At 37.1% G+C, this 14,385-nt stretch overlaps 2 protein-coding genes across 2 annotated transcripts; both read left to right on the plus strand.

The window, feature by feature from the left end:
• The first annotated feature begins 174 nt into the window (after positions 1-174).
• LOC120010617 (pumilio homolog 5-like) lies at positions 175-11,434 on the plus strand. The gene is made up of 11 exons (XM_038861399.1): positions 175-301; positions 3,171-3,870; positions 4,118-4,265; positions 4,355-5,528; positions 5,628-5,769; positions 5,891-5,998; positions 6,713-6,925; positions 7,063-7,173; positions 8,236-8,430; positions 10,228-10,399; positions 11,026-11,434. The coding sequence occupies exons 2-11, from the start codon at positions 3,229-3,231 to the stop codon at positions 11,049-11,051; spliced, it is 2,931 nt and encodes a 976-aa protein (XP_038717327.1). The 5' UTR covers positions 175-301; positions 3,171-3,228; the 3' UTR covers positions 11,052-11,434.
• A 526-nt stretch (positions 11,435-11,960) lies between these two features.
• On the plus strand, positions 11,961-13,984 carry LOC120010618 (B3 domain-containing transcription factor VRN1-like). Its single transcript, XM_038861400.1, has 4 exons — positions 11,961-12,124; positions 12,603-13,032; positions 13,139-13,323; positions 13,508-13,984. The coding sequence occupies exons 1-4, from the start codon at positions 12,008-12,010 to the stop codon at positions 13,754-13,756; spliced, it is 981 nt and encodes a 326-aa protein (XP_038717328.1). The 5' UTR covers positions 11,961-12,007; the 3' UTR covers positions 13,757-13,984.
• The last annotated feature ends 401 nt before the right edge of the window (positions 13,985-14,385 follow it).

A 14,385-nucleotide genomic window follows, 5' to 3' on the forward strand; every position in this document is an offset into this window, starting at 1 on the left:
CTCCTTCAAGCCTACTGTAAGTACGAAAATACCCCGACTACATCTCAACTATTACAATCAAACCTTAGCATTCTCATTTTAATATTCTAGTGCTAGTTTTGTCATTTCATATAAATAAATTATTTATTACTTTAATTAAAAAAAAAAGTCTCTAATTTCTTGGTCCCCTGTTCGCGCTGAAGGGCTTTTCCAAAGCAAGAACACGCAAATTCTCTGTCTTCTGACTCTCTCACTGACTCCTTGGTATTGGTATTTGCAGACCCCTTTCAACTGACTCGTGGATTTTGTCTCAAACTCTGAGGTGAGATTTTCAAGAATTCTGTGTTTCTTATACAAATATATGTATGTATATATGTGATACAAGCATAAATATGTATGTATGTGTGTATGTATTTTATTACCGATAATCATATGCAGTTGCGATTGTGATTGTGATCGAGTTGTTGGAAATCTCTATGGGGAAGATTTGGTTTCTGTGGCTTTTTAGTCAATGGATTACTTTGGGTTTTTCCAATATTTGGTGGTTGGGGTTTATTACTTAGCAGAAACAGGGTTTAGTAGTTTGCGATTGGCTTGTGTGGTTTGTGCTAAAAAGATTGGCTCTTTCCTTGTGTTGGACTGCTGTATCGTCAAGTATTTTTTCAGCAGGATGATGCCTCCCTGCGACTATTATTAGTAGATCCTGTTCTGAAGCAAATTACGTATGGAAATATTTCACTTTTTCAAATATGGTTTTGAGTTGCAAATGCATTGAAAATGAATTCCTATACTTTGTGCGCTTGAGTTTGGAACAGATAAGTTATGTAATAAATGTGGAGAAGAGATTTTTTTTCAAAATAACAATGAGATCGTGTGTCTGCATCGATTGATGCTCATAATAGAGAATTGAGAGTGGAGCGTGGAAGGCAAAATAGAGTGACAGTTCATCTATCAAATATTTTGTGACTGGGTGCTGAGGGTCTTTGGTCAATAAAATGTTAAAAGTCTGCATATTCTGTAGTTCATTTGCAAAACCCTGTCCGCTAGAACCAGACACTTATCCCAAGCATCAGTGAAGTCTGGTTTCTTTCATGAAAAAGAGACCCAAATAACCTCTGATCAACTCATCTGCTCCCTGGGGGCTGCTGCATTATGCAGTAACTCATATTGGTCTGTGACTTCCTTTTTCCCTTTTGAATGTACAAACCTACGACATGGAATTTGTTTGTTTCATTTGCTGGTGGTGATAAAGGGTAGAAAATAAAAGTCATGCTGAGTGCTAATGTGCTCAATGCTCATGAAAGGGAAAAATGGGACCATAGGCATAGATTTGTTTTAAGAGGTGTGTGGCTTTCTAGGCTCAGGCTTAACTAGCATTTTTTATGGGAAGCAAATGTTGGCATGAGTGGCAACCCAGGTTTTGGTCCAAGACTTGATTTGGCAATGCTTTTGGAATCTCTTCTCCAGTGCCTCTTACCATATTTATTTGAACCTGAGGGACCATAATGTTCTTAATAGTCTCTGGAACCAACTTCTTTTCATAAGGTACACACTGTACGCTTGTTATGTGATGGTTGTGAACTTATTACCTTATAATTGGTCTCATGGATGGCTAAGGGGACAAGACGTACTTTGACTCAGGGTGCTTGATTTTTTTTTCTATTGCTTGTCAGTTCGCAAAATGGATTTCTGGTACTTTTGAAGTGATCTGATGCTAATTAACAGAATTGTAGGATGTATTTGGTCAAAAGACTGACGTTTAGTGCATCTTTAAAATGTCAGTCAGAACTAGGTCAAGGACAACTGGAAAAACAGCAAAATAAAGGGCGTATGGAAGTTTGGTAAGCGGAAGAAGATAGATGATATTTGATTTAGGGAGCATTGTGAGAAATATGAATGCATAAGACTAGATCACAGCACCTGCTACTTTTTCTTCTGTCATTGTAATGAAACTTATCTAGTAGAATGTGAGGATTTGCTGTCTGTGTTTAGGTGGAATAAACAAAATGTTTTTCACACAAGTCATTAAATTGATGGCACTGTGGTGCCATCATGATACTAAGTAGGAACAGGGGTTCAATGGAGAAATGGATGACTCATATCAAGAACGTGACAGGCATTCTCCAGTGGAATTTGCTGATGTGTATTAATGAGAGCTCACAAAATGCTATGAAACGTGGAAGAGATGTGATTATGTGAATCTTTGCTTGATGTTTCCTTGTTTATATTTGTTTGATAGAGCTGCAAGTCAATATGAATGCACAATAGCGTAGGCTTGTTTTTTCCATGTAATGTTTTGCTCTAGGTGCCATCTTGTTCTAGGAGTGGCATTTGCATCTCAGTAATTTGTAATGAGCATATACGCAATAACAATAGTGATGTGTTTAAATACTGTGAAGCAAGGTCACCCACTTTTTTTGCCCCCTTCAATTCTTTTTGTTTCTGTTAAGAAAAATAAAGCTCTACAATTTTTGTAGGCCTTTTTCTCATGGAATATTTTTAAAAACATGTTATTACTTTGGTGATGGCCCCATTTTAGTAGTCTAGGGTTACTATTTCTATTCAATATGCCCCCCAGTAAAAAAAATTTGGGAAGATGGAATGGTTCTTCCCATGTAATGTAAAGAGTTATCTTGTAGTTTCTCTATCAGTATCATTGTTAAGGTTTAGTGCCCCATAATGTAATTTTGATTTGTTTAAGTTATCCTTTATCTATCATTATGAAGTATTACTTATTTTATCCATCTATATGAAGTATCACTCAAATATAGTACTCAGTGATTAATGACTTATATTTTTGATTTGTTTATGTTATCCTTTACCTATCATTATGAAGTATCACTTATTTTATTTATCCATATGAAGTATCGCTTAAATATAGTAGTCAGTGATTGATGACTTATTTTTTTTAGCTGCAGAGGTGATAATTCTTTTCAGTTCATAGAATGTCACTATTCATAACTAATTTTTGACAGAACCTGTGTTCAGAGCAAGAAATTTGGCTAAACATAATCGCTGGTTTCTTATGATCCTATATACTAGCAGAGGCGAAATGGGTGGCACAAGCATTATCTTATTAATGGATACTAAGATGGTCATTTGGGGACATAGTCTTATCTTATGATGCTATATTACTGGTTTATTTGCTTTAGGTTGGTTAGCTACTGAGATGGCTTGGATCTGCTTTGCAGGAAATAATGTGAATGCCATTGTTCTCGGGAAAGATCTGCTTATCTTTGACTAATTGGCATGGCAACTGAGAGCCCTATGAGGTTGGTGGAAAGTGGCAGATCTGGAAACTGGTCCTCCAGCAATGATACTCCAATTTTTAGAGTACCATTGAAAGATTTGGCAGCAGAGGAATTGGGTTTACTTTTGAAGGGGCATAGATTCCGTGCAGATCAAATGGGCATGCTTCCTAATCGAAGTGGTAGTGCACCACCAAGTATGGAGGGAGCATATGCTGCTATAGAGAACCTTTTAGCTCAACAAAACACTGATATGAATTCCGGCTTGGCAAATATAAGTAGTTCCATCCAAAATTATGATTCAGAGGAACAACTGCGCTCCGACCCTGCATATGTTGCATATTACTCTTCTAATGTCAACTTAAACCCAAGGCTCCCTCAGCCTCTTATCCCACTGGAGAATCGGTTCCTAGTGCATCGTGTAGGTGGTCTAGGAAGTAATTGGTCATGTTCTGTAGATGACAGTGGGGACAGATCCTTAAAACCGTCTAGGGTTGTCCTTTCAACTCATAAGGAGGAGCCTGAGGATGATCAATCTCCCAGGCAAACTTTGGGCAGGTGCTCAGAGAATAATCATGCTCTTATGCATGGACAGAACACAAGTTTGGCTGGTCTTCATAAAAGTTTGGTTGACCTCATACAGGTATGAATTTCTTTCCTACCTCGTTAGCTAAATAATGTTGTGGTACAACACCTATGTGAAGAAGCTCGTTGCCTATGTTATTGCATTCTTTTTGTGAAATGGGTACTGAGATTTTGGGTTAGCTTCTAGTTTTCACGCCGGGTGGGTAACAATGAGTGCTCTTCAAATCACTTTGAGTTATTGAATATTTATATGTTTCTTTTTCATGTTGCCTTGAGCTGATAGTTTCTTTTCGTTCAATTTATAGGAGGACTTCCCTCGTACCCCTTCACCTGTTTACAGTCTGTCGCGTCCTTCAAGCCATGCAACAGAAGAAGTGATTGATCATGATCTCCATGCAATTTCATTGAATATTTCCTCTATTAACATTTCAAAAGTTCCAGAGTCCAATTCAGGTTCAGATGATGCATCTATAAACTTATGTGATCTGGATTTACATGCAATTTAGTTGAGATTGAATAATGACCTTGTAACGTCTTTCCAGGCTCAACATGTATTACCGGGTCGCCAATGCCACAAGAGGATGATCAAAATACTACAGATGGGGATTTGGAGGGCATTGCATCAACTAGAGGTGGAGCTCAATCAGATTTGGTTACTAGAAATAAACAAGAAGAGCCACAATCTCATGGGAAGAATATGTCGCCATACCATCAGTCTCAACAAGAAGGAAATCCTTATCTGGCCCAGGGAGTCCCTGCTGAAGTGATTTCTCAAGAATTGAATTATTCAGAGAGTGGCGAAGAACAAAATCCTAATTCCCATTCTACATTTTTTCCCACTGAGGTACAACCATCATTACATTCTTCTGGATTGGCTACCCCTCTGTATGAGTCACCATATATGACGTCAGGAAGTCCAGTTTACCCAAATTTTCATCAGTCTGCCTTTTATGCTTCGCAATACACAGTGGGTGGTTATGCCCTAAATTCTGCATACCTTCCCCCATTAATGGCTGGATACACCTCACATGGTGCAATTCCTATACCATTTGATGCTAATTCTGGTCAAAATTTTGATGGTCAAATTGCTGGTGTTTCAAGTGGAGAAAGCTTCCCACATGCAGGTGATTTACAGCATCTAGACAAGTTCTATGGACAGCAGGGATTTATGCTACAACCTTCTTTTGTCGACCCTTTGCATATGCATTACTTTCAACATCCATTTGGCGATGCACATGGTGCTTCAGTTCAGCAGGTTCGCCTGGCTTCAGGTGGTGTAACTGGAGGCCAGATTGATCCTTTTTTCCTCCAGAAAGAGTCAGCTTTTCCTGCTTATATCAATGATCAGAAATTTCGGCCTCGAACAAATGGGAGTCCAAGCATTTATAACTCAGGGAAAATGGGAACTAGCATTGGTAGTTATTATGGAGGTCCACCAAGCATGGGTCTCATGACACAGTTCCCAGCCTCACCTCTTTCTAGTCCTGTACTGCCATCATCTCCTGTTGGTGGAATAAATCATTTAGGTCGGCGAAATGAAATAAGGTTTCCTCAAGTTTCAACCAGAACTTCTGGACCGTATTCTGAATATCATGTACAGAGGGGATTGAACACTTTTCAAGCCCCAAAAAGGCATTCTTTTCTTGAAGAACTGAAATCAAGCAATGCTGGAAAATTTGAACTCTCTGACATAGCAGGGCGAATAGTTGAATTCAGGCAATGTTGTATATTGCGTTAGTTTTGTTTGCATTTACATTATGTGATTGTCTTCACTAGTATGACTATTACTAACTTAAAATATACATTTACCTACAGTGTCGATCAACATGGAAGTAGATTTATTCAGCAGAAATTGGAACACTGCAGTGTTGAAGACAAGATTTCTGTTTTCAAAGAACTTGTTCCACATGCTTCCAAATTAATTACAGATGTTTTTGGAAATTATGTTATTCAAAAGGTATGATACTTTTACAAGTTTTCTTCTTAATTTTTTTTTGGTTTTCAGTAAAGTCACTGTGCTAGATTTGTGAACTGCCTCATTGGGTTGTTATTGAGTGGTGATTGTTTTTTTGTTTCAGTTCTTTGAACATGGAAGTCCTGGGCAAAGAGAGGAGCTTGCCAATCATCTTGCTGGACAGATGTTACCTTTTTGTTTACAGATGTATGGCTGTCGTGTGATACAGAAGGTAAGGTTTGAAACTTCGTGGTAAATGCAGTCATATAATCGATTATCTGCTTTTTACAGAAAAGTTCTAGATTGTATTGATCAATTGTAGAAATGCATTCTGTGCCGTGAGGAGAGGAACAATAGACACTCTTGCTTCTGGATTAGAAAATTTGTGTCTGTCTGCAACCTCCCCAAAAAAAATTTGATGGGGTAGAGGATGTGATGCCTTTTGTTGTAAGTTTCAAAACTTCCCTTTGCAAAGTTTCTCTTATCATTGGATCTTCCTTGTTGGAGAGGATTGTTGTATTACTTGAGACCCAATGCAACGTTAATTATTTTACATAGTTTATGATCTCCCAATGTTGGGGTTATTTTTTTTTGAAATAAAATATGGTTATAATGCAATTATCCGATACTTGGTTGAGTCCTTGGGGAGGCTAGATCTTTCCATATGTATATGCATGCCTAATTATTTATTTATTTTTGCATAATTTGTACTTTCACATTCAAGCTCTTTTCATGAGCATGTGAGTACATTCTTTTATTGACCCAGTTTACAGATGAAGCACACTTAACTAGCATTTGAATAGCGAGATTCTTGTTAATAACCTATCATGTTGTTTACTTAAATTATTCTGGAAAAGCTGCTGCATTTGTTTTATCCAGTCTTCTGTATGAGCTGCCTCTCTTCCCCTCCCGTTTCTTCACTTTTATCTTTCATTGCTTGTACTAGGCCCTTGAAGTGATTCAACTTGATCAGAAGATGAAACTTGTCCGTGAGCTTGATGGGCATGTTATGAGATGTGTGCGTGATCAGAATGGAAATCATGTTATACAAAAGTGCATAGAATGTGTACCTTCAGAAAATATTGGATTTATTATTTCGGCTTTTAGAGGTCAAGTTGCAACACTTTCTAGTCATCCCTATGGCTGCCGCGTCATTCAGGTAAAAGACATGGTTTTCTGGGTGTACAGGAACTAACACTAATTTAGTGTTGTCAACCAATTTCTTTGTTGCGTCAGACCAACGTATGTTTTGTTTATCATGTTGCTGAAACTATTATTTCTTTGATTTCTCTTAAGAGAGTCTTGGAGCATTGTTCAGATAAGCAACAAACTCGATGTATTGTTGATGAAATACTGGAATCTGCTTCACTTCTCGCTCAAGACCAGTATGGCAACTATGTCACACAGGTTGATGTCTTTTGCTTTGTTCTGTTCCATTATTCCTTTCACTAATTCAACTTCTACTCAGTGTAGAATTTGTGTTTTGATTCTTTATTTTAGATTTATTAGCTTCTCCTCTCCATGCTTTCCTCTCTCTGCATGTTCTTACATTTGTTCTTTACATATGCAAATGGGAATAGTCCAGGTGCTTCAAAGTTATGACAACCATGTAATGTGTTTCCCAGTCAAGCCATTCACTTCTAAACTTCAGTGATTCTTGTTGTAGCAAGGTTAGTCAGTAAAAAAGGTCAATTGTAGCTTGGATCTATAGAAGCTTCCTTCTTAGACCTTGCGTTGTTTTATATGATCCTGTGTCTCTTTAGATTGCCTGCACCTAGAAGTTTTGCAATGGGTGTACACAGCATGGTGATAAACATGCCAGATCCCCTGATTATATTTCTTTAAATCAAGTGAAAAATGGCAAAAAAATCGCTACGTTGGGGGAATAAATTGTATAGGGAGGAAAAGGGAGGGTAGAATCATCAGTGAGGTCTGCCTGATCCTTGCTATCTCTGTTCTATAATGTTTACATTATGTGGTCAGAATAAATGAAAAAAGGAAAGGGCATCCGCTTTGCAGTGGTGGGGGTTTGGCAAGGGAAAATATATGCAATTTTACCCTTCACATTACAGACCTAATTCTGTAGTTTCGACATGTTACTCATAGATCGCACTGAAGCAAATTTTTCCCTGTTTCTTGTGGCCAAACTACTATGTTGTAAGTTTACTATCACAAATGACTCTGCCCTGAAATTAACATTAGCTGAGCTTTGCTTATGTGTGTGTGTGCATTGTTTGTGAATTATTTATTGGCCTGGATCTGCATTTTCTTTGCATGGTGCCTATCATTTCTCCATATGTTACCACCAATTTTTTTTGGATGTGGGTGCAAAATTATAAAATTCCTCGTGTTATATCTATTTGGGTGTTTTCTTATTTTTCTTCTCTCTTTATCCTTTCCCTTCTGTTTACTTTATCCTTCTGATGACCCTTCTGAATCTAATTTTAAGATCATTTGTCCTGTTTGCAGCATGTTTTGGAGAGGGGAAAGCCCCATGAAAGAAGATTAATTGTCAGCAAATTGACTGGAAAGGTTGTACAGATGAGTCAACACAAATATGCATCAAATGTTGTTGAAAAATGTCTAGAGTACGGTGATGCAGCTGAACGTGAACTTTTGATCGAGGAGATAATTGGGCAGTCTGAGGAGAATGACAATTTATTGGTACGTGAAAAATCATCTGCTTATCACCTGATAGCATGATTTTTAGGTTAGCTGACGATTTTACATTCAGATGCTTCTTGGGCTTGATTTAATTGAGGTTAAGCCAAGTAAAATCTATATATTTTTGTCTAGTCTCGGCCTGGGTTAGATTTTAGACCAAAGTAGTTTGACGTGCACTAATAAATGTTCCTTGTAGTTATATACCATAGATAAGGGTCGTTTTGGCCCCCACCCTGATAAAAGAATCAACCAATGTGGCCTATAGCTATGTTACTGGCCAATACTTACTTTTAGATCTGTCAGTATACTTGAGATCTAGTATTAGACCATTACTATGATGAAAAAAAATCAGTTTGTAGTAAACTAGTTGCGTCTGTTATTTGGTCTTCTGGCCCAGTTTTATCTCTTCTTGTGGATAGGACCTAAAGCTGTGGAGTAAGACGGGTATGAAAAAAATGGACAAATCATCAATAATTCTTGAATAACATTTTTTCCCCTATTAGCTAGTGTTTTCATGCGCCCAAATGCACTTTATTGAAGATACTGAAATGCCATTAAGCTATTAGGCCTTTGGGATAATTTTTTTTTTTTAATGTGAAAAAGAGTTGATTCTACCAAGCCAATGACATGCAATAGAAGTTTTTGAATTTAGATTGTAGTTGAAGCCAGTTTTTTCGGTGGGTGCATGCTCCCCAGAGGGTTGGTTGGGGTTTTGTTATTTGCCAGTTTGGGATATGAACGGATCAAACCGAATGAATATATTACATAGTCAAGAAAATAATGGCTGGTGACTTGAATCACATAGGAAACGGGAAGAATGTTTAAACCAGGACAAACTTTCTTACAAATATTATGTTGTTCTAAGAGTCTATCTCCGGACTCACCTTTTGGTAATATGACATTAGAGACGGGTAATAAATTGCCAATTGAACTTATTCGTCATTTTGTAATCATATACTTAGCCAAACCATAGTGAAAAACAGGACCATTTGGGCGCTATAAGCAAGAAAAATATGCTGAAATTTCTCATCTAATGTCTTGCAAGCTCTGCGTCAAGACTCAAGAGTGGTAGCAGAAGTGATCAAGGCCTTGAAGGTGATGGTCTTGACTTGGGAACATTAATTTCTTTATTCCTGCATTTCAAGCTGCTGAACTGGGAATCTGTGAGATGCTTCTGTTCCCCTTTGAATAGCCTTCCCTCAAAAAGAAGTTAGTAATATATTTTCACTTTGGTCAAAGACTCAAGGCTTATGTAGCCAATGACAGGAGAATCGCCAGCTTCGTATAGCCTTTGAAATTATCATTTAAATTCTTATAAAAACCACCACTATTCAGCAACAGGAATACTTCCACTTCCAGTTCCAGTTTCTCACAGCATCAAAGCCTTCAGTCGAGTGCCCTAAAAACCGTTCAATCTTAATGGATAACTTGGAAGCTCCTCTGATTAGAAATGAAAATTTCATTGCCGTTGCTTTCTTGTTGGAGTTTGTGTTTTCATGGAAATGAAGGCTACCCCTTGTCGAACAATACAGCCCAACTTTTGGGTAGGCAACTTAGTACAGTTGAACGAAATAACCCATCATGGTCTTGTTCTTTTCTTTTAAAGAGCCAGGTCTGTAACACTCGGTTTTTAGTGGATTACTTTTGTTAATCATGATTTTAATCAAGCTGATTGTATCTGTCCTGGTGAATTTCATCTATTTAAGGCAAACTATGAAACAATACTTTGTGAGTTTATGGGAGTTGCCTGATTTGGAAATAATTGATAGTAGAAGGCTGTCTCTCTATGTGCTGTAGGTAATGATGAAGGACCAGTTTGCCAATTACGTGGTCCAGAGGATTCTTGAAATAAGCAACGACAAACAGCGGGAGATACTGCTTGATCGTATAAGAGTTCATCTTAATGCTTTGAAAAAATACACTTATGGGAAGCACATAGTTGCTCGTTTTGAACAATTATGTGGTGAAGGTATGTTAATATGCTGTATAAATGTGTTGTATGGAAGACTAACTAATATATGAGATCACATTCAAAGAGGCACTATCTGCATGAAAGTTTGAAATTAAAAAGGTTGCATTAGTAATAGTTCACAAAAATACTTTGCAAGCTAAATACTGTTTCAGCTAATACCTTTTAAGCTCAGATCATTTATTCATATAGCTTATGCAGCAATTCCTTATATAATTCCATCTTGTTTAACTCTCGAGTTGCGATCTTTAATATCCTTAGCATTAGTTAAGTTTCATACTCTTTTTTTTTTTTTGTTAATGTAGTATATTGGGAGTCGCAGTTAAACTATGTTGGTTGATGTTGTTGGAATCTGAAGAACATGAAGAAAATAGAACATGGAAGATCTCTACATCATACTCAACATGACGACAGTCATATTTAACACATTTGGAGCTTGTAGCTAAGCTCCCTTGCATTGGAGTCTTGAAGACTCCCTTACATTTGGACCTGTTGAGATACCAACTTCTTGTATTGTACATTTCTAACTGCCGCAGCAGTTGTGAAAGATGATTAGTAGCTATGCCTGGTCATTATAAATCCGAACATCGCTGTAAATAATGTCAATGTTGATTGATTGTGTGCAGAGAGTGAAGTAGTAGCAGATTCTTAAGGGATCTTCATGGACAGGCGGCATCCCACGCGTGCCAGTTTTGCTTGTGGAAGATGGGAACATCATCAGAACACCTCACTCTGTAATCAAAGCGCCAGATCGAGCATCACCTGAAGAAATATGCCGGGGTAGTGTAGGATGGTGTCTGGTTGCATGTATAGATCAATGGTGAATATATATATATGTATATATATATATGATTTGTATAATCCTCAACTGTATTTATGTACATGTATGTATAGCATTAGATAATTGTGATTGGTTTTGATTTGCGGATTTTAGCTTGGGATATTATTCTGATGGAACAAGTTTAATATACTTTTTTTATTGCGATTGTTGAAATATTATGTTCTGTTTATGGGTAACAATTTTTAATGCCATTATATTTTAGTTTCTTTTTCTGATTACGCCGTGGAATTGCATCAAGAATGGTATAGTTTTTAATTAATAGAATTCAATCATTATCATCCATGTTTAATTGTGTTAATTATTAATATGGTTATAGTAGATGAGAGATGTCTTGTATAAGTAATACTTGAGTTTCAAATTGAAGGATTTTTCTGAAGTTAAAAACGATTATCTGTATAATCTCTCTGTCTTTTTCATTTGAAAATTGAAATTGCTTCTCTTTATCAGCCAGTTCGTCAATGGTGTCATTCGCTGCTTGCAATTCAATCAACCCAGCCGTTTCATTCAAACTTCCTTCATTATTACCGAAGCGGTTTTACTACATTATTTCCGAAGCGTTTTATTATCCTTTATGGGTGGGTATTTTTCAGCGTTTGATTTTACTATCTTCATTATTTTCCAGCATTATTTCCAAGGCGGATTTCACTAATTCTTAATTTTTTTTCTCTATTTATTCGTTTATACTCGGTGTAATGTTCGCTTTCATCTGATCAGGGTTCTCACAGAGACCATATTCAAGAGGTACGTTACTCTGGAGCTGCTAAGCCATGGGTTCTACCAGCCCAAGAGGTGGTGATGATGATGATAGTCATGGGTTCTTTACATCCCATAAGCCCCATTTCTTCAAGATAATCCTTGACAAAACCATTCGAGAAGGAAAGCTTGTAAGAATTTTTGTCTCTTCATTATTACTTTTTATAGTTAAGTTTAAACGCTTCTGGGTTGGATGGACTTCTTAGCCTATGATTTTGTTTGAGAGAATCCATGTTACCTATCAAAGGAGTAAAAGTTTCGTGGCTTTTTTAAGAGTCCGTCTTAGCATCTAAGAGACCCCATTTCTTCATCATCATTCTTGAAAACACTCTCTGAGAATCAAAACTTGCAGGCATCAATCTTTTCCCTTCAATTATGTCATGGAAAACTGCTTAACATATTTGTCAAATACCATCAAATAATACTATATAGATTTTTGCTTTGAAGTTTTTCCCCTTCTTTTTCAGTCTCTTTTGTGAGTGTTGTGTTCTCTTCCCAATTTATCTTCAGATAATACTATATAGATTTTTGCTTTGAAGTTTTTTTTTTTTTGTCTAATATATCAGCGAATTTACATGTGCGTGATTTTGGGTTTTCATTTCCTACTAGGAGATACCAAGAAAGTTTGTGAGAAAATATGGCAACAGCCTACCAAACTCAGTGCTCCTTAGTGTCCCAAGTGGTGCAGATTGGCATGTAGAATTGTCTAAACATGATGGCCATGTTTGTTTTGAAAATGGATGGCGTGAATTCGCGGATTATTATTCTCTGGAGTACGGCCACTTGTTGGTATGTGAATACAATGGAAATAGCAAATTCAATGTACTTGTATTCGACAAGAGTGCCACCGAGATCTACTACTGTAAGGAGCCTAAACATAAACATGTGGGGGAACCATCCAGAGAGCCCAAAATGGGAAGAAATGAAGATGACGTCTCTGTTGAAATGTCGGATAACTTCACCATAAACCATAGATTGAGAGCAAGATCACCAGTTCCATGTCCTCGTTCGAAGAAGAGGACAACCGCGCAACAATTTGGTACGAATTGCAATCATGTTGTTTTCTTATACCATATAAAGTGCTTGATTTGTTCTAGTAATGAGGAGAACACTAATATATGGACTTAAAACTTTCCTTCGAAAAGGATTAGATGGTGGAGAAACTTCTACTGGTCTGAAAAGTAAAGACACGGGAGCTGATGAGGGAAAATGGGTACCGAGATCTCAGAAAATTACCAAAGCTGTCCAGAGAGCTAATGGTTTCAAATCTGAAAATCCTTATTTCAAGGTCTTCATTCAACCAGGTTATGCTCATGGTAAAAGTGGATTGGTAAGTTTTTCCATTGCAAAATATATTATAAAATGGAGAAAACTGAGTATATTATCTACCTGAATAAACGCCATCCATGTACATAAAATTGTCCTCAGCTGATTCTTTCATTTTGTGCCTTTAAACATGCATGTCTGTAATCAGGTTTACGTTTGATGATATTCACATTGGTTGCTTTTTGCAGCATGTACCAAAGATGTTTGTAAGCAAGTATATGAAGCAGCAGTCGATGGACACGATGCTTATAGTTGAAGATAAATCATGGCCTGTTAGGCTTGCATTCTACAAATCAAACACAGGCAAGATTGTGCGGGGAAGTGGAGCATTCATCAGGGATAATGCTTTGCAAGTAGGGGATGTTTGTGTCTTCGAGCTTATTGACACCGAAGTTTCTGCACTGAAGGTTTCAATTTTCCGACACTCTGGCTGTTGAATTGATGTTGTCATTAGAAGCACCAGGGCCTTTATGGTAGTTAGGTCAGTATTTGAAGATATTTTTGAAAAGCTTCATAATCCTTCAATCCTTAATGGATTAGTATGTCAATTTGGTTGGTTTTGATGGAGGATGCTTGTGTTTGATTAAGCAGACTAACTCTTATCTTTGTGGAAGCTTGTGTTTTTGAAAGTACTTGTTCATTTGTCTTAGTAACAGATGAAGAAGAATCTGCTCTATCCTAAAAGGTTTAATCTTTTCAAGCATTTTAATCAGTTCATTGATAGAGATGCTGATGGATCATTATATTGTTAATGAGGCTATGTAATGACTTGAGACTTTTCAGTTCATGAACTGAGTTAAGAAACTGTATCCAATGATCAAACTCAAAAGGCTAAGGCTATAAAATTCTTCTTCTTCTTTGGGTATTTTAGATGTAAGAAAAACCCAAAACCCAACAAAAGTTGATTGGCTGTGGGAATTGTGATCTCACTTGCACTTTGTAAATATTGCTGTATATATTAGGCATTAGCTTATTTGTGATGGATTTCCAGTGATGTTTTCTTAGACTCATGTAGTTGACTCTAAACTTTTGAGATGAAGGCTCGGATGATGATGATATATTAGCT

This window comes from Tripterygium wilfordii, chromosome 12 (assembly GCF_013401445.1).
Source record: "Tripterygium wilfordii isolate XIE 37 chromosome 12, ASM1340144v1, whole genome shotgun sequence".
Classification (NCBI taxonomy): Eukaryota; Viridiplantae; Streptophyta; class Magnoliopsida; order Celastrales; family Celastraceae; genus Tripterygium; species Tripterygium wilfordii.